Source organism: Cygnus atratus, chromosome 27, assembly GCF_013377495.2.
Source record: "Cygnus atratus isolate AKBS03 ecotype Queensland, Australia chromosome 27, CAtr_DNAZoo_HiC_assembly, whole genome shotgun sequence".
Classification (NCBI taxonomy): domain Eukaryota; kingdom Metazoa; phylum Chordata; class Aves; order Anseriformes; family Anatidae; genus Cygnus; species Cygnus atratus.
Window position 1 is genome coordinate 1,922,473 of NC_066388.1, and position 26,882 is coordinate 1,949,354.

The following is a 26,882-nucleotide window of genomic DNA, read 5'->3' on the forward strand; positions in this document are numbered from 1 at the left end:
TCATTCGTGGGACTTTTCTCCTCTGTTTTTAGTTTCTTTGTCCTGTTTTCTCAGCAGGGCTAAAACGCCGGTGCGGAGGATGCCGTGATGCTTTCCTGAAAGCCTTTCATTGCAAAGGGCGCTGCCGGCAGAATGACTTCTGTCCCCCAGACGTGCTCATTACCTAGGGAAGGTTTGCAGGCTGCCCTTGAATACCCTTAGCCCTTCGGGTTTTTCCACCCCAGGTACAGGTGTTTGCTCCTGTTCAGGGGAGGACGAGGCAGGCTGATGGTAGACTTGCTTGGGAAGATTCCCAGAAATAAGTGGTCGTGAGGATTTGGGATGTTTGGAGGAATTGATATCGTCCTTGGGCCGAAGAGGTGCACGTAAGCGGGCACCTCCTGTGTGTAAACGTTGCCACCCCATTTTAAATAGCTAAAAGTGGACTTGCGATGAAAATGGATCCATTATGAGAAAACGTGAGTGCTGACAAACGCTTGCCTGTAGTTAATACGGTTTATAATAGTGTACGTTTATCTCGGTTTCAAAGGATTTTCCGTGCAGAGCTTAAATCCTTGGCTTTTGGGTTTCTGAAAAGCAAACCGGTGCGCACTGCGCCGCTGAGCTCGTCTGCGTGGTGCTTGGCACGCTCGGGTCTGGTGCACCACTGAACACGAGGCTGGGATCCCAAAATCCGTCGCCCTGTTCGCTGCCCTGGGCTGGGCTGTGAGACGGTTCCAGTTACTTGTCACAGGTTTGTGTATCCCTCGAGGAAAAAACAGCCAGGGAGAAATCACCGGAGGGAATGCCTCCTCTGGGGCAGTGTGTGCTCGATACTGGAGGGCAGTGGGGGATACTGGGACGTGCCGCCTTCTGCAGAGACAAGACTCGTGCAGCTGGATTCGTCCACCCTCGTTGGCACGCTCCTAGAAGGATGTGTGTTTGCAGTCGTTATAAAAGATTGAGATGGGCTTTGTATAAACAGCCCTTTGAGGGTGTTTCTGCTTTCTGGAGTGGCGTTAACCCCAAAAGAGAACTCCTGGACTCCTGTTCAGACGGCTCTCCTTCACCAGCGCTTCTGTTCTTGGTGCACCGATTATTTTCTCTGAAGCAGCGAAGCTCACAGGGCACCATTTTCCATCAAGTTACGTTTTAAACCAAACAAAACTCTTGAATATGGCACAAGGTACAGAAACTTCTGCAGAGGGTCCCTCCTTGCGTTTCCTGTAACGCTCCCTCTTACCTGATGACCGTCTTGGCAGCAGACCTGGGTGTTTTTGGTGGGGAGGTGCTGCGCTCGTACAAGAAGGCGCTGAAAATACCTGTGTATTAATCGAGCAGCAAGAACCCGAGGGAGGATTCGTATCCATCTGCGAAGCCACTTTTAAACTAGGACACCTAAGATTCCACTGGGGGAAACCATCTGCCTGGATCTCAGTTTATGGCGAATATTTTCCAGTTGCTTGAGCACACACAGAATCCGCCCGGTGGTTTTATTTCCTTCTAATGCGTTCGCGGAGACGCTGCTCGAAGGCATCCGTCTCGTTGTTCATTTATTCTCTTCTGCTTTAGGTCGTTTTGGCGTGTGTAGTGGAGAAGATTGAATGTCAGATCCTCCCAGCATCCTGGGATGCTGAAGTCTGTTACGGTGCCCTGCAGAGGGAACGCAAACCAGGCTCACGAGGGTTTCGCTGCTGTACGAGAGAAGAACGAGACGTGAGGGTGGTTTTTCAGTCCGCTGCGGTGCCCTCGGGCAGGAGGAGAGCAGACCCTGGGCATGAGCTCCTGCTCCTAGGGCCAGGCAGTGGTGGGGAGGCGACGAGGTGCTTTGTGTGGCGTAAGAGGTGGCTGTGAAATTCCCGAGCTTCTAATTCAGTAGGTTAAGCGCTTTTCGGAGATCCAGGAGCAAAGTGAGTCAAGTGTTTTCCTTGCTTTTTGCGAAAGGTAAAATTACACGGATGTGTATGTACATACAACCTGGGTTGAACTAGTGCATAAATAAGCTGTAAAACCTCGCTTCTAATTCACTTTTCTCTCTGTTCCAGAGCCTAGCCCAGCTAGAGAACCTGTGCAAGCAGCTGTATGAGACCACAGACACTGCGACACGGCTCCAGGCAGAGAAAGCCTTGGTTGAGTTCACCAACAGCCCAGACTGCCTGAGCAAGTGCCAGCTTCTTCTAGAGAGAGGGAGTGTATGTAAAACAAAAAAGCTGTTCAAAAGGGACCCTGGTGGTGTGGGTACTGGCCCCAGGCTGTGGTACGCAGGGTTTATGTTGCACACCCAGTGCACTCGAGTGGCTTTATCTCTGTTTGTGGACATCTCTGCCAAAGCAAGTGTTGGAGTAACCAGAATACGCCGGCAGTAGGATGCAGAATACCCCAGCAGTAAATTCTGCCGAACTTTTTAGCTGTCTTCTTTTTAGGTGACCATTTGATTTTTACTTTGTTCCAGCAGAAATAAATTATTTTTTTTAATTGCTTTGCCACGTGATCCTTCAAGATCTGATTTTTGGCAGAATGTGCACCCAGCTTTCCTATCGATCAGCTGGTTCACAAAAATAGGAAACATTAAGCAGCGTGTCGTAAAGAATCAGTCCTCCAGGAGGAGGAGGAGGTGGTGAAGGGAGGGGGAGAAGAGTGACACTTAACAGGCTTGGCAAACTTGTACAAAGCAAAGTTGTTTTTTTATTATAAGGAATTCTCTATAAGTTTTTGGATTTCTTTTGAGTGAAAAATGTGAAGTCCAACGAATTCAAAACAAGTGGGATTGAAACTCTTCTGCTGGGAGCTAGCAACTAGTTTACCTGAAGAGAAATGATTTTTTTTTTTTAGGGAAGTTTCTAAAGCCTGGTGTCATTCTCTATGATCCATTGCAATTCTGACCCTTGCCACTGTGTTGAGGGATTTTTCATCATATCTGGGCTCTGACTTGCTCTGTACCAGACAGTCCTTGGAAGTGTTGGAATAGATGGATTTCCTGCGTCTTGGATGCTGTGCTTTCTATACCACTACATATTACAGAAATTAGCCTGCAAAATCCTTGCCATTTCCCAGGCTGTAATTGGTGGAATCGGCTGCAGCCAGGGGTTTTGGGTGGTTGAATGCCACCGTTTGCGTCCCTGAATTAGGTTACAGTTCACCAGTCTGTGTGCTGTTCCGTAAGGAATACATTTGAACCTGTATTTAGTAATCAAGTGGAAGTCATAAGTGCTTTTTAATGCATAGGATCATACTGCTATGACTCAGAGTGCTAATAGTCTTTTTTGGGCATGATGTTTTAGCTGACTTCATGCAATTTGACCAGGTTTGCAGTTTTAGGGAACCAGGGCTACCTGAAAGCTGCCAGAATAAAGCCTGCAGGATTTTTGTTTGGAGGGAGGAGTGCTTATTTTTCCCAATGTTATTCCGTTCATGTAAATACCCTGTAACAGGTACTGCACTCCCTGTCCCACAGTGCAGCAGGTACAACTCTTGCCTGCCCCGTTTTGTGTTCCTGGAGGCAGTCTGGTTCTGCTCGGGTTCTGCTTCTGCTTGTGTTCAATTCCATTGTCTTCCTGTCTTCATAAGCTTTTCCTTTCTTGAGAGCTTTCTTCGAGTGTTTTGGTTTACTCTAGTGTCTGCAAAAACATAGAATAAACACTATGGAGAGGATTTAGACTTAACAATTAAACTAATGTCTTAAACTCGAATTTCCAGCGAGCAGTTAGCTTAACGTTCAGCACTGCTGCTTGATCTCCTTGTTCTGAAATGTGCAATAAATGACTTCTTGTTTTTTTCTTTACAGTCGTCCTACTCCCAGCTATTGGCAGCTACATGCCTTACGAAGCTCGTGTCACGCACAAACAACCCTTTACCATTGGAACAGCGAATAGATATTCGTAAGTACAAGACTTAATTTTTCTTACCAAATGAATGTTAATGATTGTTGTGCACACTTTCATCCACGAGCGGGAGGCTTTCTGCAGCCTACTGTGTTTTGCAGTTGTTTGGCCATCCTAAGGTGTGGAGTGAAAAGAAACGTTTTTCTTAGATGGCATCTTCTGTGTTATTAGCTAGCGGAGTTCGAGGCCGAAGATCTAGAGTTCTTCCGGATGTAAGGGAATGACAGCCCTGTGGCTTGTGAATAAATCTTTGTAACGTTTCTCTTGGAAGGTAAAATATGCATGGTGCTCTCCCCTTCTGAGGACACGCTTTCAAAACTGAAAATCCTTTATGGCTCTCTGAAATATCATTTAGAGTATTTCCTAAGGGAGCAGTCGGTCTGTCACAGCACTCTTTCCTGGAGAATGACTGATGCTTCCTCTCCTCCAAGGAAGGAGTCTGAATGCCATTCAGACTGCTTTCATTTTTAGAAATGATGTGATAAATGATCATCCCTGAGGAGGGGTCTTGTAAACCTTTTCAGCTTTTCTTCCTATTTACACGTGCGTTCAGAGGACTGGATTTAATCTGGTAATACAGAATTAGTTAGGTTTTGGGGAGGAACTAATACCTCTCTCTAACCTCATCCCGGATTTGTTCCACAGCTCTACTGCTTTAAAGAAAGGCACAAAGAGAAGGTCAATATTTTCATCTGTCTGCAGTGATGATTGTTTTTTGGATTTTTTTTTTTTTTGAAACAGCTTTCAGAAAGATACTTTTTCCTAACAGCATTAACAACTCGGCTCCAGCTGCAGTGTCTTTGTCTACGGATAAACCTCTTCTCTGTGTTTCAGGGAACTATGTGCTCAACTACCTTGCCACTAGGCCAAAGCTGGCAACATTTGTCACGCAGGCACTAATCCAGTTGTATGCCAGGATCACAAAGTTGGGCTGGTTTGACTGTCAGAAGGATGAATATGTCTTCAGGAACGTGATTACAGATGTCACAAGGTTTTTACAGGTCAGGATTTAAGATGAATACACGTGTTGTGGGATTTGGAAGTTCATGTATTTTCAATTATCGTTTTGCACCTTCGTATCCTCTGTCCAATATTTCATCTTCTGTCCTTGGCTGAGTAATGACTCCTATGGCTGAGAAGCTAAAAACTGACCTATCCTGCCAGTTGCCATAATTTAAAGCTTGGTGGGACGGGGATTTATTTCTGGAAACTGCCAGCATTAGTATTCAATGGTAAGAAAAGTAGTTTAGTGTTCCAGTTGCACAACTCTCCTTTAAAGCCCTCAAACTTAAATATACTGTGCTGATCAGTGCAAAATGGTAAACACATGGGCTTATTGTCTGCAAGGGCAGCGTGTGCCATGCTTGACTTCCTTCCATTGATTGTTGCCGTGGTATGTCATACAAGTGGCTTTTTATCTGAGTTACCATGACAAAATGTAGCTTAAAATTAGCCCATTCCACAAATGTTATTGTTAACGGTTTTCTTTCGAAGTCTTGGGTGTAGTTTCATAGATCTATGTGCTGGTTTGTTCCCAACCCAAAGGACCATGCAGGTAGAATGTTTCCGTTTCTATCAACAGCTCTCCCCAAACTGAAACTTAATTCCAGAGAGATCAGAACTTCCTGTAGCAGTATGGATGCTGATTTATTTGCTCTGAAATTTTAACCAAAATGGAAAGTTGGAGGAATACAGCAGAAGGGAATGAAGTAACCAGAAATTCCAAGCGTGGAAAAGGAGATACATTGTATACAAGGCTTTAATTCTGAGAATTTTAGATTATGTTTGCAGTGGGTAGCATCTAAAAGGTGTTAAGTGATTTAAAGATCATGCTCCCTTCTGTTCCTGTTTGCTCAAGTTACCTCTTTTGGCTACCAGTGGACAGGAGGGGGTGTCATTTTTTTAAGCCATGGGTTCAGCAAGGTTTTCCAGTGGCTTCTGTGTAGATACAATGTAAATACGAAGGCTGTTATCAAGAGATGCCTGCGGTAAAGAAGTGACCAAGGTTCCAAGCCTAAATACTCTTAAACTTCTATATTTCAGGTGAGTTCAGTCTTTGGAATTGGAGAAGAGATCAGGGCAATTTGAGCAGAAGGTGGAACTAGGAAAAAAAAACAGTTATTAGCTACAGAACAGAAACTGGGGCAAAGGAACAATACAGGTTGTTCCTCTTAAACCATTTGATAAATGAAATGCCGTTTCTAGCGAAGAGGTATCTGTAACAGACTCATTTCACAATTGGGCCCTTGTTGGCAGTCTCAAGTGAAGCCAGAGGCTGAAAAGGCTGTGAAGAATGGACTCCCTTCACTGGAAGATAAGGTGTCCTTTCAGCTGTAGGGTCATGGGGCTGGTGTGTGGAGAATCTTGGTCAGCTGCTACTCATATTGTTCAAGGTCTGTAGTTTAAAAAGAAAAGTTTATTTCCCAGAGTTTTCATCTGGCAACTTTAATAGTGGGGCATCTGCACCATCAGGATGTCGCAGACGTTTTTGCACGTTTTACCACAGCCTCTGTTAAAATGAAGCAAACTGATTAAAAAAAATAACAAGTAAATAATTCTTTTCAGGGTTGGGATATAACACAAAAATGTGGATTAAGCAATTTTTTTTAAGAAGTCTGTTTTTGTTTGCTCATGTTGCCAAACTCTTTAGAAACCTTTGCATTGTTAATAAGATGAAGTATTTCAAAAGCACATTTAAATTCTGTTTGGTATCGCTCCTAGGCTTTTTCCCAGCCATAATACTACAAGGATAAAGCATTTCTAGTAGAGAAACATGTCTGGAAATCTTCCAAACAGAGAATCCTTTGAACAACTGTGAAGCTCAATGAAAACATCCCACCACTGCTAACTCCTTTCCCTGTCCTCTCCTTCCTCAGGATAGTGTAGAGCACTGCATCATAGGAGTGACAATCCTGTCCCAACTAACTAATGAAATTAATCAAGTAAGTGCTACAGCCTTCCTCAGTGAAGTAAGTGTCCAATTTTCTCATTCATATTGTTGTGTCCTGCTGTGTCTGTGCATTGTTTGGCTTTATTTTTTGGGGTTGTTTTTGTAGGGGGGTGTTGTGTAGTGGGTGTTTTGGGTTGTTGTGGGGTTTTTGTTTTTGTTGTTTTTGTTTTACACAATCATTTGCTTCTGTGGTAAGATGCTGAAACCTCCTGTCCTGAGGAATTGTGTCGTTTCACTGGCATCTTCCATCTTCTCTCATTCTTGGATGTAATCTTCTGAGACCCAAAAGGAAGGAACAATGCTGCACAGTCAGTCAAGCCTACCTAGTGAGGACCAAATCCCAAACATGAGGGCATCGTTAGCACCTCCCGTTGTCAGTCCCCGTGCATTGTTTCAGCTCACAGCGTTCTTGTGCCAAGAAGTGAACGTAGCATCCCCTCCTCTGACCAGGCAGATAAAACAAAGAGGATTTGTCAAATTGAGGAGATTTTTAAAGCAGCCTTTTCATCCAGCACTAAATTCCATGGTGTTCCCAGCAGACAGTTCTCAGACGATAAAAGTTCGTCAGGGTTGAGCACCCAGTGGTGCTGGCTGCAGCAAGGCGTACTGCTCTGTTGATGCAGGAGCATCTCCCTCTAATGTGATTCTGCCTCCCAGTATTTATCTTGAAAACCGGAATAAGTGGCTTTTCTTGGTGCTATCTTACATCACTTTCTTAATCACTGACACAGACTTTGCCATAGCACCGTTGATGGCTACCACTGCCCTAAGAAGTTACTTTGTAAGGGTTACCAGCTGAATAATTATCTCTAATTTTGCGAAGAGGCCCAGATTTTGTGTATTTTATATCTTACTAAGGAAGCTAATCTCTTATTTTTGCTGATAAATTGACTAATCCTGGCATCGGAATGGAGAGATCCTTGTGTGGGATTTGAAAGACGATTACAAATCGTTTACAGTTCCACGAATGGAGATGCTGGAGGAGGTTTTGTCCCGGCCAGGCCAAAACACTGATTTCTCGTCCTGGAATTGATGAATTTCAGCACCCTTGAGCTTCCCAAGCCCTGCACTGTAATCTGAATGGCTTCTGCATCTGTTTCAGACCTAAATTCACTTTTATTTAAGCCTGGCCTGATCAGTAAATCCAAACCTGTAGCCCTCCTCCCTCTCACGCCACGTCTCGTTACTGTGACAATTTCCTTGCCCAACCTGTTGTCCATCCTCACGTCATCTCCACAAAGAGCTGGTCCTTCGCTTCCGTGCATAAATGGTGGAAGCAAGTCTGCTTACCTCTGTCAATTAGCATGCATCTGCCAGCATCTTTGTACAGGGCTACAATTTCTGCTCACACCAGAACGATTGCAGAAACTCTCCTTCAGTTCCAGAGCCTCTTCAGATTGATACTTAAAAAAATAAATAAAAAGCAATGAAGTTAAAGACTTAGGAAGAGATTTTTGATCAAATACTGTGGATGTTAGATCTGCCACAGTTTACTACTCATTCCTAAATGCGCTGTGTGCCAGCCATTGCACGGGGCTGGATGCAGTGACTCATCTTGGAATGTTTAAAACTGCCACTACTTGCAAAACAATAGCTCTGCCAGCGTGCTCACTCATCAGAGTGGGGTCATGTACACGTATGTAGCAAAAAAAAAGAATTTTCTGGGGCTTATCCTCCAGCTTTTTCTGGTTATTTAAACTTCCATTTACGTTGCACGAGAGCAAAATTTGCTAGAGCTTTGTTTACTAACGCTTATGCTTTAAAAAAGCTCAGCACACATAAAATAGCGTGCTAGTCACTGTTCTGGAGCACCCGTTTTCCTCCTGAAGTAGTGCACAGACTTGCCCAGGGGTGTGCTGAGTGTTCGATGTGTTGTAGAAGTTCACTGATTTGTCATGTGGTCTCATGGTGAAGAAAAGGGAAATGCTTGTTTGCTGCAAGCCCAGAAATATGTGAGATTTGTAATGACCATGGAGACAGCAAATAACACCCATTTCCTTAAAGACCCGGAAATCTAATCGCGTCAGTTGAGGACTGATAATTCAGCTGTTAGAGCATCTGGCAGATTTAGGTCCAGCTCCGATCTGCCACCAGCTCTCAGGAGATGCAGGCCCTCTTTTTTTCATTGATAAGACCAGACGAGGGTGTTTGCCTCCATCCTCCTCGTTGCGAACAGAGGCATAAACCAATGAGAGATCCAAGCCGTGTGCATCTCCGCTGGGCTCTAAGCCCTTCTGCTCCACCCCAGATGCACTGCGGTAACTGACTGCCCTTCAAATAACTCAGCCTGGGCAAGTGGAATTTTACCAGCCTGTGTTCAAGCAGACGAAGTATCACTTTGCTCTTCTACCCGTTCCAGCAAGCAGCCTACAAGGTGACGTAACCTGCGCTGTCAGGAGCCTTAGTCCATGGTTAGAATGCATTGATTGAGTTGATGTAAGACTTTGTTATCCACTGTAAGGCAATCTCGTGTGTATTTGCCCCCTAGATCATGTCATCTTTTTATTCTGATACGGTGAGAGGTCCAGAACTGGAGTTCATAATAGATATGACAAAGTCCAAACTGCCTGTCACTGGTTAACCCTCCTTCTAGTTTTCTTCTCCTCTGTGCAGGTTCAGGAGGGGATATGTAAGTGGCCTTATAATTGCTAGTAGGTGACCGTGTGTCTGCCCCACGGCTTCAGGTAGGATTTGACTCTCAGGAGTTCAGAGCACTTCAGAAAGCAGTGTTCAGGTTTCTAAATGATTAAGTTCTGTTGAAACCACTCCCTTTAACCCCGCTTTGGAAGAGATTTCAATGAACTTGAGAGTAGACCAGCCCTTCTTTCTATCAGGGATAGAGTGGAACCGTGTTGTAAACGTTTTAGGTGGAATGTTCCATCGTAAAGCAGCCGTATGCTTTCCTCTGTGGAAGAGTTGAGGGCAGTGGAGGAGTCACAACACGTACCACAGTGGTCATGCATCCCCCTGGTTTAGCCAGCTGGAGAGGGAAACCTTCACTATGGAGAAGGAAACCTTGATGTCCCAGTGCTACCGTAGGGTTCCTGCATGTTCTGCGGTCTTGTTCCAGCTGTGCACATCAGTTCTAAGCGCTGGTTTTCTCTCTGCTCAGGCTGACACTACTCATCCACTGACCAAGCACAGGAAAATAGCCTCTTCCTTCCGAGATTCGTCTTTATTTGATATTTTCACACTGTCATGCAATTTACTGAAACAGGTAAGGAAACTGTCGTTCGTCACCTCTCTTGGGGGCTGCATGTTGGGGTGACAGACTTTGGGCCAAAGTTCCCTATAATAAAACTCTCGGAATGAGCACTCTTGTTCTAAAAGCCAGTGTTCTGAAGCTGCTGTTCAGGAAAACTTTGAGGATTATATTAAAGAAAAAAAAACACACAAATATGGAGATATTGTAAATATTTTCAAAGATTTTGGTTGAATTTATGTGCCTGCACCATGAGGCTTGGGTTAAACTTCCCTGGCTTAAAAATCAGGAGAGAGATGAGATGTTTGTTTTACGCTTCAGATGTCTTTGATCTATAATATTGGCCAAGAGTTTTCCTGTAAAATAAGTCCTTGTTTCTGACTTCAGTTTAAAACCCACATGGTGGGAGAAAAAAATACTTGCGAAGATGTGTTTAGTAAGTGAAGAGAGGACTGAAGATCGTCCTTGATCTTTTTACATGTGATAAATATTAGGCTGTCTTCTGTTCACCCTGTCTTTATCTTACGCTAATTATCGAACGAGTTGACTTGCTTTCAGAAAACTTACCTTGGAACCAGATGACAATATTGCAGCTGCAGTAGCACGTGTATGTTTTGTTAGCAGGCAGAGTATCTGAAGAAAATTCTTGCTTGTGCATCACATTTCTTTTCTAAGAAGCTCGTCTCTGAAGGTTCTGAGGGTGCCTTCCATAGTAGCACTTGATGGGAGAGTCCACTCCAGTAAACGTAGCAGCAGTTGCGCAGGTTGGATTAGTTTAACTTTTATCCTTCCAGCTGAGTGAAGTGTCAAAGTTGACAAATAGCACAAGAGTGAAAAGCACATTTTATTTTAAAGATCTTTCAAAATGAGCAGCCCTGGTTCCCTCAGTAATAGAGGTGGGTATGTGGGTGTAATTTGATCTTTTTTTTATCCTGGTTTGCAAAGGAAGCAAGGCTTGTACAGTTATGCTGGTTTTTGTTCCCTGTGCACCCATCCTCCTGAACCATAACAGCTCCAGTAATTTGAATTCGATGGCTTATTTCAGATACATTTGATGATCAATTAGAGGTCCCAGAAGTAATGGGCTTCCTCCAGTTCTGTGGAACAAAGCACCTGGGGAGGTGGCTCAGCTGGGGAAAGGACCGTGGTGCAGACTTGCATGTATTTGTGTGGCAGGACAGCGTCCTTAGAAATGCCCAGACTGGCTGGAGAAACTCCCACAAGTGCCTGTGCTCAGCCAGGAGGCGTGAGCCAGGCTTCTGTTAGCCTGCTGTCCCCAGCACTGCACTTCTACTGCTGTCCTATTCGAGTTGCTCTGTGACCATGGGAACTCGGAGGCCTGAAATACACGGCTTGTCTGAGGAGGAAGCCTCTGGTTTTCCACCCTAACCCTTAATCGTCCTGCTTTTGTTTCTTGGGATGCTGCAGCCTAAGGCAGGTGGGAATGTTTTCTGTTGTCTCCTGCAACATCCTCGTTTCCTGTGATTAAACACCTACCACCCGAGTTAGTTCTTTTATCTAACAGTAGCTCTCTCAAGCTTCTCTATATAAAGCAGAAGTTTCCAAGGTGATCGTTTAAGTGGGGAGGGTGATGGATTGGGCTGCTACAAACTGTGAGCACGTTTGTAGCAGCATCCATAAAACACATGCAGCTAGGCAGCGCCAGAAGAATAAGTCTTTGTGGAGGGAGTGAGGAAGACATTCCAGTGACCGTTGGCACGGGTCTTGGCAGTGTCAGTGCGATGCAATATGTTAGTTGCAATAGACTTCAGCTGGAAGAGGTTTGCTTTGTTTCAGGCCCAGAGCAGTGACACAAAGCACAGAGAGGCTGGCCTGTCCCTGGAGTGCAGACCTGAGTGCTGCATTTAAGCTGCAGTGGAACGACCTCGTGGTTCATGGCCATCGAGCTCTTTGTGTTACTTGAGAGTATTCGTGTTCTCCCTGTCCGTAGCAGAGCACTGTAGCTGGAGCAGGGCTTATACAGATCAGCTGTGCAACAAAAGTGAACGTGCTCATTTCCATATGAGGGTTAGGTGGAGCAACAGGATTCCCTGCTGTTAAGTGCTTGTCAAGCAGAAAATGTATTCTTCTGTTTAACCTTAAGAAGAATTTCCTTATCTCGTGAATCTCGTGGTATAATTGCAAGCTGGCAAGCCTGGCTGCTTCTCTGCTGTGCGGTGCAAACCAAGTGAAAAAGGAAGCACTGAGTTTTTATCCATCTTGTGTAAAGACAAAGCATGTAAATATACATGTCTGTAAAAATATGGGATAGGTGGGGTTGGTGCCTGTGGCATATGATCCGTAGGACTGCCGTGTCCTGTTAAAGGTGAGTTAGTGTCTCACACTCAGCCATCGCTTGATTTTTTTTTCATTTTCTTTTACTTTCACTTTTTTAATCCACCGCATTTTATAGGCTTCTGGGAAGAACCTGAACCTCAATGATGAAAGCCAGCACGGCCTGCTTATGCAGCTTCTAAAGCTCACGCATAATTGCCTGAACTTTGATTTCATTGGCACGTCAACAGATGAGTCCTCAGATGATCTTTGCACGGTGCAGATCCCAACCAGTTGGAGATCAGGTAACCTTGCTGGAGAAAGAGGGCTAATCTATAGCGTATCAGCTGAAAGTAGGGGTGACTTGATAAAGCCTTCTCTTTACTTAAACTTCTGCATACAATGCCAGATGTAAAGTCCAGCTTTTCCTTAGCGTGCTTACAGATGCAGTCCAGTGTGAGCTGCCTATCATGAGCTGTACAAACGCTCCTTTACCCTTTCAGTCTTTAACCTGCCAATTCAAGAAACAGTAAATTGTTTAAAATACATTTATATATATATATATGTATATATAAATAATACATAACTCAGGACCTGTTCTCTACGTCTTTGCTTTTCTAACCAGTCATTTTGCAGGCAGTTTTACAAATTGCTTTTTAGAAATATTATCCTGTAATTTTGTCCTAGTACCAACGGGTTTACTTTATTTCTGGGAAAGCCAATTTAATTATGTGAAAATGTAAAATCCTTTGGAAATGTTCTTTGAGTGTAGTCCTTTATGTGACAAGTATGCACGCCATTCTTGATCTGGGCAGATGAGCATTAGGTATGTGGAAAGCAGTATAAGGCTGTGTTGTCAGTAAAGTGCTCCGTTCTGTTTCAGCGTTCTTGGATTCTTCGACCCTTCAGTTGTTTTTTGATCTCTATCATTCCATCCCTCCTTCGTTTTCTCCTCTGGTAAGTCTAGTGTTTACGTTCCTTACAGACTCCACTACCAGAAGGTGTTGTAGGATTCACCTGGGAGGCTTCGTGGTGGTTAAAATATCACAGAAGGGCTTCAGACAGTTCCTTTCTTTTGATGGCACTGCCTTGTGATGCCCTGACAAATGGGAGGCTGCTCTGGTTCTGCCACTGCTGATGGTTTTCATGCATCTGCAGGTTTTGGAAGCGACCTAAGAGCAGCTTGTTTGTTGGAAGTCCGGTCTGCTGCTTTTATCCTTGCGTAGCCTGGAGTCTGTGCTAAATCTGCCAGGAAGCCCTTTCTGAGAGCTGTAGCTTGTTATTTCCACAGTATCACTTAGTTGATCCTAAAACCGTTCTGCAAGTAGATACCAAGTCTGGGAGCACAACCGAGGAATGTAATTCATAATTCTCTTTCCACACTTTAAAACGAGGCCGTGTCCCAGTTGGATGAAATGGCCAACAGCACAACTGAACTAAAAGTTTTATTATTTCTTCTTGAAAAAAAAGTTTGCCTGCCAGGCATTTATCTAGCTGATAAATATTTTTCATAACTGATGTTAAGATGAAAACATGCCCTTTGGCTAAGAAGGGAAGGGTCCTTCAGAAGTACTTTTTCCGCTGAGACTCTCAGCACTGTTCATTACGTTGAAGGGTTACTTGCTAATTCTGAATTTAGAGCCTCAGATATTCACGAGAGATTTTTAAGTGAGAGACTTTTTTTTTTGTTGCTGAACAGAAATCTGAAGCAGTTAAGCCTTTAATTGTCCTGAGTGCTTTGATCATTAAATGTAAGATCCACCAAGAATGAGGGGCTTCACGGTGAGGCAGGTAGTTGTTACGCTGGTCGGAGGGAAAGGGCTTTGCCTTCAGATACGGATTCCAGAGCAGTGGCCGTAACTGACTTGCCTCTGCTGTTCGTGGCCCCGTTCACCTGCCTGCCATTCACTACTGCACCTGTACCGTTGGAATTTGCTCTCAATTAAATTTCAGAGGTTTACATATCATCTGCAATGCTTTTCCAAGTCTGTGTAAAATTGACTAGTTTTTCTTCCCCATGCTAGCATATTTTTAGACTTCCGTGATCTGTGTTCTTCATTCAAAGAAATCTCATTGTTTTGGGGGCACATAGCAGAGTTTGCAACACACCTTTGACTGCCAGGACAGAGATGTTGTTCCTCTGGGCGTTGTGCTTTTATCCCTGCTGTAGTTTGTATCTACATTTCTATGTAGACTGCACAGAATTGCAAAGTTGATGGCTGTAGTTTCAAATCCTCTTTTGGACTGAAGGAGCTGATATGTGGCATGAGCATCAAACTTAAATGATTTGTTGTGTCATGAAAAGGAAGCACACGGTGTTCATTTCTGTGTTCTAATCCCTCCCTTTTTTTCTTCTTGCCCCTTTTAGGTTTTATCCTGCTTAGTGCAGATAGCCTCTGTACGCAGATCCCTCTTTAACAATGCAGAAAGAGCAAAGTTTCTATCTCATCTTGTTGATGGAGTTAAACGAATACTGGAAAACCCACAGGTGAGTGTTTTGGATGCAGTCAGTGGAATTCTCTGCTTCCTCTGCATCAGGTTTCTTCACCAAAAATACTTTCTAATGCATGTGTCCCACCTGTGGCACTGGGAGAAGGGTGCAACATCGTGCTGCTCTTTTCCTTTCTCTACTCTTCCACCATAAATCTGTGCCCCTTCCTGTTGCTGAGTAGTGCTGTTTCTTAATTCTTCTCTTTTTTTCTCCTCTCAGAGTTTGTCAGACCCTAATAACTACCATGAGTTCTGCCGATTGCTGGCACGATTGAAAAGCAATTACCAGCTGGGAGAGCTGGTGAAGGTGGAGAACTATCCCGAGGTCATCCGGCTCATTGCCAACTTCACCGTGACCAGCCTACAGGTACAAAATCATCTGTCCTAAGTGGGTGTTTATTCCCTCTGCTGTCTCTCAAAACAAAACTGTAACCCTTTTGTCTGTTCTTAGCCCCTTATTTTGCAGAAGATTTGCCGATTTTTTTTGTTTGTTTGTTTTAACCAAAAAAAAGCCCTGCAGTATCTGTGACAGAATCCTGCAGTGTAGCATTGATTATGCTGTGAATTCCTACTGAATGGAACAAGAACAGTATGTGGGGGAAGGCAGGGTTGCTATGCCTCTAGAGTCTTCCCATGCCCTAGCAGGGGGAAAGAAAATCACAACTTGTTAAAAAAGGCTTATTTTTAGACTTAAGTATCGCTTCATTATTAAAATGCAGTTGCCAGCATCACTAGTAATAGGAATATCTTGCCATGTTCCCACTGAGCTTTCCACTAGTGTATAACTTGTAACTACACCACTGCACAGAATATGGTTAAAAAATGTTATAGTTCACATAAATAATAAAAATTTAACAAAGTCATTGTCTGGAGAATGGCTTCAAAGTGTACAATTTGTCTGGGGAGCTGTCCGCAGCATGCTACAGGATGAGCTCAGCAGTTCTTTGGGACCAAAGACTTTGGCTCAGCCACACAGCATCCTTCACTCTTCACTGATTGCCCTTTGAACTTAGGTGCTGAAATTCATTGTTAAAATTGGCAACCACATCGCTAAAGCTTTTAGATGATGCCCTTTACGTGCTATGTAAGTCAAAACAATCTGGATAAAATAATCAACATCACATTTCCTTTCCTTTTCTTTCTGTTGCTCTCGGTAGCACTGGGAGTTTGCACCGAACAGCGTTCACTATCTCCTGAGCTTGTGGCAGCGGCTGGCGGCGTCGGTGCCCTATGTGAAAGCCACAGAGCCTCACATGCTGGAGACGTACACACCAGAAGTCACAAAAGCATACATCACGTCCAGACTGGAATCTGTACACATCATATTGAGGTAAGGGAAGCAGAGAGATGGCAGCGCTTCTGCTGCAGGCACCGGAACCTAGTGCAGAAGGCTCTAGCCTGTTCTGTTCTGAGTTGTCTTTCCAAAATGGATGTGACTGCAGGAAGTTTAGTGAGTCACTGAGGGGTTTTTCAGGGAGACTTACCTAGACTGCATATTCTGTGTCTTATACAAAAGAAAGCGTGCACTTTTTTAAAGCTTTCTTTTTTCTTTAGACCTTAGTCAGTCTCAAATGGCTGAGATTGATCTGAGTGGTTTCGGAGATGGGCGGAATTCATCTTACCCAGTGTTATACATCTGCAGCATGCCATTTACGCTCTGAATTGCCATCGTAACAGAGAGGAATAAGTATGCAAAGTATGATTCACCTAATTTTTAGGTATCTGCTGCAGGATGGCATAAATTAGACCTAAAAGTATCTTTTTTTTTTTTCCTCCTTTGAGTGTAAAGGCAGCCTGGAGGACTCTGCTGCAGTGCCTGTATTTGTGTGGGATGAGTTCCACCTTGTGTTTGTGTGTGTTGGATGAAAACAAATGGTCAAGTATAGAAAAATAATCTGAGTGCCTCTTTTAAGGGAAGACAGATCGAGTTATCCCTTTTTAGCTCTCTAACAATGCATGGATGGAACAGCAGGTTTATTTAGTTTTGGTGTTCACAATACGACTTAGTATTGAGGTTAATGTATTTAGAGGAAAAGGAAACTAAAGCATTGAAATGGAAAGCTTTGTTATATAAAGACAGCCAGACAGAGAACTTGCTCTTGGCTCTGCACGTTCTATTCAAAGATCTGGATAAACATAACGATGTAAGAAGAGCTTACTCATCCCAGCTCCTGATGGCCCTTCCACCTGAACCACGCATGTTTTTCTGATTTATGGCTCCGGTAACGGTCAGATTATTACATCAGCCTGTAGCTCTCCATCATGACAAACACTAGAGGCAGAGACTTTACTCACTGGAATTGCTGTGTGCCTCGGAAAAGCGTCTCCTGTCTGACAGAAATAAGCTTATGTTGCGGGTTAGGCCATCTTTGCGTTTTAAGTCCTTTTCTAATCTACTTTCTTGCTGCACAGGGATGGTTTGGAGGATCCACTGGATGATACTGGCCTCGTACAGCAGCAGCTGGACCAGCTCTCCACCATCGGCCGGTGCGAGTATGAGAAGACCTGCGCTCTGCTTGTGCAGCTCTTCGACCAGTCAGCCCAGTCCTACCAGGAGCTGCTGCAGAGCGCCACCGCCAGCCCCATGGACGTTGCTGTACAAGAAGGTGAGCACCTTTGGGGAACAACGACCTGCAAGCTTGCAGTGGGTTGCCTGTCCTCCAAAGTACTGTTCCAGAAGCCTGCGTTCCTGGTGAACACCATACAGTGGGAAGCCAGACCTCGCAGGTGTTCCCCTGGGGAGGTGCTTGTATGGTGCCGAATGTCCTTGGCTGTGGACAGACACTCCCAACACACACAGCACTGCTGGCTGACGATATTGCTGTCCTGCAACTGACTGCACAACTCTTGGGGGAAATTATTTAGTCATCTCCTTTGACCTGTCTTTCAGAGACGAGTTATGAGGATGTTGCCCAATCTATGGGTTGTCCACAACCACCTGCCCAACCTGCCTTCTGGCTGAGAGAGGGTGTGGAGTGCTCATCTGAACCTCCCCACTGCTTACATGGCAGAAGCCTCCGGCTAGTGGTCGATAACGAATAATTGGGAGTGGGGTTTTCAGCTGGTGCCGGTGTCTGAAGGAGAGTGTCTGTCTGCAGCGCTGGGTGGGCTCTGCATGCAGGTGTTGTACTTGCACACCTCTTTGGTTTAGGAATTATAGAGAAGCAGTTCCTTCGGAGGCTCAGGTATAGCTGTGTTATGCCCCTTCTGTAATAACTGTAGCTGGCTTATCCTTCCTTGCAGGAATTGGGCACATCAGCACAACTATAGAAACTACAGCTTCCTTCTGAAGCAATATTGTCTGAACTAACGCAGTGCAATATTGTGTGGGCAAAACTCCGTATGATGTTGACTTCTCCATCAGCCACATGTGTTTTGTGAAAGAATAACGCTGCCTGCTGGCACCTCCACATGTTTAAATACACAGAATGCACTTTTGCAAGAAAGTGGCTTTCTGCAGTGGAACGGCTTTAGATAATGAAAATCCCGTAGGCAGATCTGGCATTCTGGTTTCTTTTCTAGTGAAGTCATGCCTGCTCTCCACCGAGTGGAGACCTGAGTAATTTTGGCGTATTTGGCACTACAGCAGAAAGATGCTCCTCGTGAATCCTGTCTTTGCCAAACTAAACTGCAAGTCTCCCCAGCTTCCTCCTTGTACTGTGTGACGTGCTTGGTTCTGATGTCCTCTGTTGGTTTCAGGGCGCCTGACGTGGCTCGTCTATATTATCGGGGCAGTGATTGGTGGTAGGGTCTCGTTCGCCAGCACGGATGAGCAGGATGCGATGGATGGCGAGTTGGTTTGTCGGTAGGGATACTGACTGTTTTCTAGCTGCACCACTCTTGAAGTTGAAGAATTGCTATCGTGAAGCTGCCACCATGTTCTTCCCCTCTTTTCACTGAAAAGAATACAGAATTGGCCATCCTGAGAGAAGAGATTGGCAGCACTGGCTGGAGCCACACAGCAAATTTCTGCTGTAGCTTGACTAAATTGGAAAGTCTGGGTTGTAAGAAAGACCATGAGAGGGGAAGAGCATGAAAAAGGGGAGTTTATACTGGGCTTAAATGCATGCATTGGAGTAGAGCTAAATGCATGACGGTTCTTTTCTGGGGTGGGGGGAGTCTTTTTCCTCGTTAATAATCCAAAATGGGTTTTGTCCTTAAATGTATTGCAAGTATTGTAGTTTTTCTATAGCTGTTAAAACTTTATGCTGTCTTCCGACACCTGATGGATTTGGGGGATTGTAAATCCTTTGCAGTGCAAGCTTTATTAGATGGGTGTGAGAACATGTAGCCTACTGCTCATGGACTACCTTGAGTCACACCGAATGCCTCTTAGTCCAGAGCCTGATTGCTCTGCTCTGGAAGCTAGGGTAGGAAGAGAAGCTAACCTGTGAAAGTACGGAATTTGGCCTGTTGGTGAGCCATGGCTAACAAATAGCATCAAGCACTGGCTTCCCAAGTAGCTGATGAGTTACTGAAGGGGAAATGGTGAGACCTTGTACGTATTTCAGTAACAATTAGTGCCAGCGTATATGATAGACGTGCAGAGAAATCTGTTTATCTTCTGTCCCACCCTGCTTTGTGGCACTTGCCAAAAAGGGGCATCATTTCTTTTGCCCCCTGCTCTGTTGCACATGTTGCCCTGCAATCCCTCCACCCCTTCCTCACCGGCGAGGTCCACTCGTGCAGGACCTTGGCACTGACCCTGCGCACAGGTTGTTTCCACGGGGAGCCCAACAAAAGCCAGGAGGGAGCGTCATTTACAGTGTGGAGCAGGTAGTGGTTTCTCTGGTGGGTTTGAGAACTAGTTGGGCCGGTCGCTGGATCAGCGTGCTAAAGCACCTGAAGCTCACTTCTGCAGCAGGCTGAAACCAAGGCCTTGCATCCCTGTTAGAAGGGACACAAAAGCCTCATAATGGCCTCGCACAGAAGAGGAATGCACCCTAGTCAGCGTTTTGTTGTCAGTTTTGTCAGCTGTTGACCCAAAACAGCACCTCAAAAAGTAAAAATCACACACCCTGGAAGCACCACCGTGGGCCAGAAGCCCTTTGCTCTCCCTGCAGCCAGCAGCAGTGACGTCTGGTTTTCTCTCCTCTCTCCAGGGTGCTGCAGCTGATGAACCTCACGGACTCACGGCTGGCGCAGGCTGGGAATGAGAAGCTAGAGCTTGCCATGCTGAGCTTCTTTGAGCAGTTCCGCAAGATCTATATTGGAGATCAGGTGCAGAAGTCTTCCAAGGTAAATTCCCTCTGTCTCTTCATGCCAGGTACAGTAATAACCTCACTTCTTTAAATGAAAGCAGGTTGCACTACTTGTTTTCTTTTCTTGATGGCTGAAATATTTGAGACTTGTCTGCTCTGTTTCCTGGGCTGTGTTCCTTTCCTGTCCAGTGTTATCGCAAACCCTGAGCTGTCTTTGTGCTCTGTATGCCTGAGGAAGGAGCCAGTGATTGTGACAGTAGCCTAGAGCCTGTAGAACCTGAGCTCTGGGTTCGGTTTTGTTATCTACTTACTTGGTTCCTTCTGTGACTTCATATGAGTCCCTTAAGCCCACCTACATGTGAAAGTCACTTGATACATAAATACACGAGGAGCCCAAGCCTTTCCATTTGAGCCTTGCTTCCTCAGCTCTGAAGTGAAGATAAATACCCCTACTCTTACAGGGTATTTTTAAATGTACTGGACTCTAAATGCCTTTTTGCATCTTTACACTTTTTGCATCTTCAGAGTTGCAAAATACTTCAAAAATGATGTAAAGAATGGGAAAATCCATGTTGCAGAAATTGGTTCTCTTCCTTTCCAGTAGCCTGTGGCCTTTTGTCCCCCCTGGAGACTCCAGAGCAGCGATGTGACAAGGGGATTAGACTTTCAGACAAACTCAGTAAGGTGCCACGTGCAGCTGCGGGAGGAGGAGCACAGTTGTTATGTCTCCTTTCCCTAGGAAAATCTGGTGCCCAGCTTCTGGAAACGGTGTTAGAAGCTGCTATGACCAGTGATTTGACTAGTGACCTTCTCAAAAAGAGGTAGCAGTGATTAGGGCAGGTATTCATCAGATCACAAGCATCTCTGTGCTTTGTTTTGCTTCGTATGGGAAAGCCCCGAGTTTACACCTTCCCAAGGATGAGTGCTGCAATTTGAGGCCAAGTGAAAATCAAATAATCCTTGATCGTTGCTTGTGTTGTTGGCAGCTTATAAATTGGTGTTACTTTTCTCTCCAGCTGTACCGCCGTCTCTCAGAGGTCCTGGGGTTGAATGATGAGACCATGGTCCTGAGCGTCTTCATAGGGAAAATGTAAGTGTTCCTGCTTGCCGGCATCAGAGATTCCAGGGTTTATCTGAAGGTGTAACCAGGAAAACTGGAATATGAGGGAGTGTTGTTCAGTCTAAAGCTTGTAACATCTGGCTGCTTGCCAGAATTACAGGCTGTGATCGGGGGCTTAAATCACGCGCAGCATCCAGGATTGATTTATCCATCGTGGATCTAGCCTGGGCTATGGAGACACAAAAATAAGCCGCACACCAGGATAATGGATTCTTTTTCCAGTGCCTGCTTAGTAAAAGCAAAGTCAGAGAGGGGACAGCCTCAAATACTCATGCCCTGTGCCATGCCAATCACCAGCCACGAAAGCTCTATGGGGAGGGGACTGCTCCTTCAAAGGTTTTCTTTGCAAACTGTGCTGTTCAGTACCAGAGTAGCGCAAGTCCTTTTCCCAAAATTCTGTGTAAAATTCTCAAATTCTGCTGGACACCCTATTCGGCCTGCTCCTTGGCAGCTCTCCTCTGGACCGAACCCATCAACTGGCTTTTGTCATGCCTTTGGCAGCCTCCATTAGCATTTTGAACCGCTTCACTGGCTCCAGGGCTGAATAAATCCCAGTGCCGTGCGCCTGGAGACGCGCAGCCTCTGGCTCCCCCTTGATTTCTGTAGCATCGCCCCCTCTTTACCCGCATGGGGCCTTGCCTACCCTCGCGCACCCGAGCTGCGCGTCCGCAAGGGGTGAAGTGGCTCTCCTGGAAGAAGCAAGGGCTACTAGAATTCTGCAGCTGACAGTGGATGGTGCAGGTGCAGAATTGCATACGTCTGCATGTAGTCACTGCCGCAGAATTCTCTTACCCTTGCTGCAGAAACCAGCCCTGGAGTGCCACAGAATTCCAAGGGCCTGGGTATGGGCCAGTGTAGCTTGGGACCCAAGTAGTGAAGATTATCTGAAGGATAATTTTCTAGTCAACCAAATGTAAGTACAGTGATTTTATACCAATATTTTGTGGCTTGTGATGTCTGTGGTTTCGGTGGAGGGTGGAGCTGATGATGTTGGGTGACTTTTGCCTGGAAGAATCCGCCGCACAGCAAAGGGGAGGCCGAGCAAACCCCTCTGATCCGTCCTTGTTGTCCTCTTCCGTAGCATCACCAACTTGAAGTACTGGGGTCGGTGCGAGCCTATCACCTCCAAGACACTGCAGCTGCTCAATGACCTCTCCATTGGATATCCTTTTCAGAAGAGCTGTGGGTGTGCAGGACGCTTGTAGGATGGGGGAAGAGCGACCCAGATGCTTGGCTGGAACAGGAGCACTCTGCACCTAGCAGATTCCTGAACCCCTTCATCTTTTGGGTAGTGAGAAGATAGAAGAGTGCGAGTGCGTGGTCAGTGCCTTATTTATCTGCTGTGTTACAGTGGATGGCTGTAGTACTGTAGGATTTTTAACTTCGGATCATAATTGCTTTGTAGCTTACCATTCATAGTGTTAATTTGCTGACAGTCGAAGTCTGTCCTACTTGTTCTTCTTGCCAGAGTAAATGAAAATGGTCACTGCGTGTCTCTGCAGTAGAGATGCATGCAACCTGGTAAGAGGTGCTCTTGAAACGTATTAAAGAGAACCTAGAACATATTAAGTAGAATAGACATAAGTTCCCTTCCAATTTTGCCCCAGAAAGTGCTTTGCAAGCATTGCAAGAGGTTTTCTGCTGACTGTGCTGCTTCCTTAACACCGCCTTCACATACAGCAGTGTTAGAAAGCTGGTGAAACTGAGCGCCGTACAGTTTATGCTGAACAATCACACGGTAAGTCCTTTCCCCTTCTGCTGCTTGTCTCACAGAGAACTACATCGGCCTTTTTGCAGCTTAGATAATCCCCTAATTTTAACACCTGGGCACGCTTTTGAAGTTTACCTGTCTCCCAGATGCTTTCATACACTGATGGAAGCCTCTAGAAGATGAGATCTCTGTTCCATCTCTCTTTGTTCAAAGCCTGCCCTTCAATTTTGAGAGGTGGTAATTATGTGGCACCTTTCATCCCAGAAGGGTTAATATGGGGCTCTCTTTGCTCTCCACCCAAAGACAGCCATCTCCAGTGGGAAATGTGGGAGACAGATGATATCGCTGCACAGGCAGGTAGAGAGCAGTGACGCTGGTCATGAAATTTAAAGCAAATTTTAATGCCCTAGCTTTCATTCTAAAAGTGCTGATTTGGAGGAGTGCCATCACTCACAGCAGTGAGGATGACAGAAGCCTTGTTCCATGGTCACTGCTAGCACGGTACTCCCTGTGCGGATCTGGAATGCTGACTTGAAATCAAAAACATCAGAACGTGTGATTAGAAGCGAGCAGCAGAGCACATCAGATTTACGACTCGCCTCTGGGAGCGCGTGGTCACTCGCTGCTCTGATGCTGTAGCGATAGGGCGCCTGCAACCGCATCCAGAAGGTTTGGATGGACTGGTTGAGCGAGGCACTGTATTCCTTCGTCTGGGGGATGTTTTACTGGCAGAGTCGCGTGTGCTGGTCCAGAAACTGCACTGAGACTGCTCTGTCTGGGGCTGCCTCTTCCCTTGGGGAGTGTAGGCAGGGTAACCAGGGTCTGCAGAAGCCCATTTCCAGCAGCTTTAGCACCCGGAGGGTCCGCAGGACTAAGAGGGGCAGATGGCTCCTCTGATCTGGAGGGAAAGCAAGGCTTCTTGTTCACCGGGTCCTGGGAAATTCCCAGATGGAAGGTGATAGTGCTGATATCTGCAGCCAGGAGAGCTCCATGGGCAGCGCTGCTCCAAGCGTGCCGGCACGGTGCGTGTTGCCCTCTGGTGGCACGTTCTCCGAGACAACCCACAGCTTGGTTGTCCTCATCCCTGCACAGGATGAGGATTAGATGGGAGAACGAGGGATGCGTCACTGACCCAGCCCCTAATGCAGGAGCCTGTTCAAGCAGGTGGTTCCCCTTTAACCTGTGTCATCTCTTCTGTTTGCAGAGTGAGCACTTTTCCTTCCTGGGCATTAACAATCAGTCTAACCTGACTGACATGAGATGTCGGACTACGTTCTACACTGCACTTGGGCGTCTTCTCATGGTGGATTTAGGTACTTCTTAGGTCTTTTCCTGAGATCCAGAGCAAAGTGACGACTTTGTGGTTTGGGTGCTGCAAGTTGGATATTGGCGGCGGTAGATTACCTATCTGGAAACGTGGTCTCCTTGCCTCCAGCTGCGTGGGTGACCGGTGTCTGAGTGTCTCAGCACAGGCCGATCTGCAGGGACGTGCAGTCTATTTCCTCCTGATTTCTCTTTTATTTCAGGGGAAGATGAGGATCAGTATGAGCAGTTCATGCTTCCCCTAACAGCTGCCTTTGAGACCGTGGCACAAATGTTCAGCACAAATACTTTCAATGAACAAGAGGCAAAAGTAAGTTGGGCAGGACCTTCCCTGCTATCCGTGCTCTCTGTACTCTTACCCTTCGGGGTTTTTACATCTTCAATTCAGACACACACGAGGGAATAAATAATTCCTGCAGAGAGAGAGAGAGCCCGTTTCCCCTCTGAACAAGACAAGTAGATGGCTGGAGTGATGGGAAGCTGTGGTGTTCCCTGTATTCCTTGGGGTCTAGCTCGTAATTTAAGCTGTGAGGCTCATCAGCCAGCTCTCCTTCTGCTGGGAATGAAATACCCCAGTACTGTCACTACGCTGGTTCAGTTTAAAAAGGGTTTCTGACCCTGAAGGGGAAGAACTGTCTAATTTGGAATCAGCAGCCAGCACAGAAAGGTTGTGTTGCTGCTGGGATGGGAGGAAGGGACGTTGCCCTGGGCTGGTGGAGCCGGGGAGGGAAGGATCCATTCGTGTGTCATGTTTTAACGTGTCGCTTCTTTTGCAATGCAGAGAACTTTGGTTGGTTTGGTGAGAGACCTGAGGGGAATAGCCTTTGCCTTCAATGCCAAGACCAGCTTCATGATGCTCTTTGAGTGGATGTATCCTTCCGTTCATTGCCTGTGAACTTGAGCCATCTTGTCCTTTAGGGTGGGGGGGACTCTGGCTGAATGCATCCAAATGCTCCGTGTTCCCTGCTAAATCCTGGCTGGGGTGGGAAAAGAGGAATCTTCACTTTTATAGTACGCGGTGTCCTGTCTGTGAGCCCTAAAATAGCTTTGACTTTGTCTGCCTGCAACCAAGTCAACCTAGAAATCTGCTCAAGGCGGAATCATTGGGGTTTTCCAAGTGGCCCTGAAGAGATCTGACTTGTAACGCCCAGTGGTTTTTGATGGGATACGTGCAGCTCAGCAGCTACAAAAGTTTTGCTCACTAAAGCCAACAGTGGTTGGTACCTTTGTCCTCTTGATGAGAGCATAGCTGCTTAAAGAGCACAGTATCTGGACTCCAAATTTCTCTTTGGCTGGTGAAGGTCAGCTGTCTGCCGCACTGACAGACTTTTGTGTGTCTTCCCTTTTGTCCAAAACCTTTTTGGTTTGGTTTGTCCTACCAGAAGTATGTGTGCAATCCCTTCAGTGGGCCTAAGATTTTTCTCTGCTAAAGCAGACCCTGGCAAGCAGCATCAGCTCTGCTTAGCGTCGTTAATCAGCTGCTTTGCAAGGCTTGGATGCAGTGCCCAAAACGTGCCTTTTGGTCAGAGTTGTGACCTTTCTTCTTCACACAAAGCACCGAAGCTCCTTAGCTCTCGCCTTGCAGCTACCCATCCTACATGCCGATTCTACAGCGGGCAATTGAGCTCTGGTACCACGACCCAGCCTGCACGACGCCTGTCCTCAAACTGATGGCGGAGTTGGTGCATAACAGGTATGAGCCTCCAGGCTGGCAGGGATGTGTGTCTGTCTGCTGTCTGTCTGCTGCTTCAGCCGCTGTGTGGGTGTCGATGCCCAGTTGTGTTCTCTCTGCTCCGGTCTATTTATACTCTGCAGGCTGCCAAGGGTGGGAGGTGGGAAGCCTGGCATTGTTTCAGCTGGGAGGAAAATCTGATAGTTCACAGATAGCTGTTGTGTCACGAGTCAGTGAGACCAGGAGACGAGATCAGTAAGCGTTCTGAATTTCTTCAGCATTTGTTTCTAAGGACGCCACCGTAAGATGGAAGCAGGCGAGTTGTGCTAATTTTTAAAACCTGTCTTTAAAATCAAACGGGTGCTGTTCTGTCTGGCAACCAGATGACCACTTCTGCTTTAGACCACGAGCTCTTCCTGCCAGCAGAGAGGTACTCTGACGCTATTCAGATAATTCAGAGGCTGTCTAATCTGGCAGTGGAAGGTTGCCAAGACGTTGCTTCGGCCTGCAGCCAGCTGAACACAACCCTATAGGAAGGGACCATTGTTACAGCCAAGTGGAAAGGACACGAGGTTCAGACGCAGCCGTTTCAGAGTCGTTGAGAATCTGTGCTGTCAGGGTGTTTACCCCAGCTGAGTGGCATCTTTGCAGCAGGAGCAACCTTCCTGGAATACGTCCACTCATTTATTCCGAAGGTGAACTGGACAGCTCACTGCACATCAATTTTCAGATCTATTCACTGCAGGGGAAGAAATGCCAAGCTCTGAACTCTTGGTCGTGTTATGAATAGGAGCCAGTCAGCCTGCCCGACAATGCTGGCTTCCAAGATGTTCGCTGTGTTTGTGTACAGTAGCCTAGTGACTATTGCCAAGACAGGATTTCCAGCCTCAGACTTGTAATATTCCTCATGTCTGTGACGTAGAGGCACTTTCTTCTGCGACAGCAGAGCTCGTCTGTCCCTGAGAGGTTGTGTCCTGCCTGGTGGTGGTAAGGAGCAGTGGTACTCCACCAGAGCGGGGCCTTCAGGGAGCTGGGGAGGAGGCTGCCCCAGCACACAGCAGCACCTGGAGGTCCTGGTG

The 26,882-nt window shown here is 46.0% G+C and overlaps 1 protein-coding gene across 2 annotated transcripts in view; it reads left to right on the plus strand.

Moving 5' to 3' along the window:
* XPO7 (exportin 7) overlaps positions 1–26,882 on the plus strand; it is a 47,256-nt gene that overhangs the window by 13,572 nt on the left and 6,802 nt on the right. Inside the window, exons 2-21 of one of the 2 annotated variants that reach the window (XM_035562661.2) lie at positions 2,025–2,171; positions 3,764–3,857; positions 4,695–4,861; positions 6,737–6,829; positions 9,923–10,027; positions 12,426–12,591; positions 13,170–13,243; positions 14,655–14,774; positions 14,997–15,143; positions 15,934–16,106; positions 17,189–17,382; positions 18,476–18,581; positions 19,879–20,014; positions 20,994–21,067; positions 22,179–22,259; positions 22,772–22,835; positions 24,013–24,121; positions 24,335–24,441; positions 24,913–25,001; positions 25,717–25,824. In XM_035562661.2, the coding sequence (XP_035418554.1) occupies positions 2,025–2,171; positions 3,764–3,857; positions 4,695–4,861; positions 6,737–6,829; positions 9,923–10,027; positions 12,426–12,591; positions 13,170–13,243; positions 14,655–14,774; positions 14,997–15,143; positions 15,934–16,106; positions 17,189–17,382; positions 18,476–18,581; positions 19,879–20,014; positions 20,994–21,067; positions 22,179–22,259; positions 22,772–22,835; positions 24,013–24,121; positions 24,335–24,441; positions 24,913–25,001; positions 25,717–25,824 (2,354 nt within the window). The remainder of the gene's footprint in view (positions 1–2,024; positions 2,172–3,763; positions 3,858–4,694; positions 4,862–6,736; positions 6,830–9,922; positions 10,028–12,425; positions 12,592–13,169; positions 13,244–14,654; positions 14,775–14,996; positions 15,144–15,933; positions 16,107–17,188; positions 17,383–18,475; positions 18,582–19,878; positions 20,015–20,993; positions 21,068–22,178; positions 22,260–22,771; positions 22,836–24,012; positions 24,122–24,334; positions 24,442–24,912; positions 25,002–25,716; positions 25,825–26,882) is intronic. The other variant, XM_035562662.2, reaches the window with a different exon arrangement.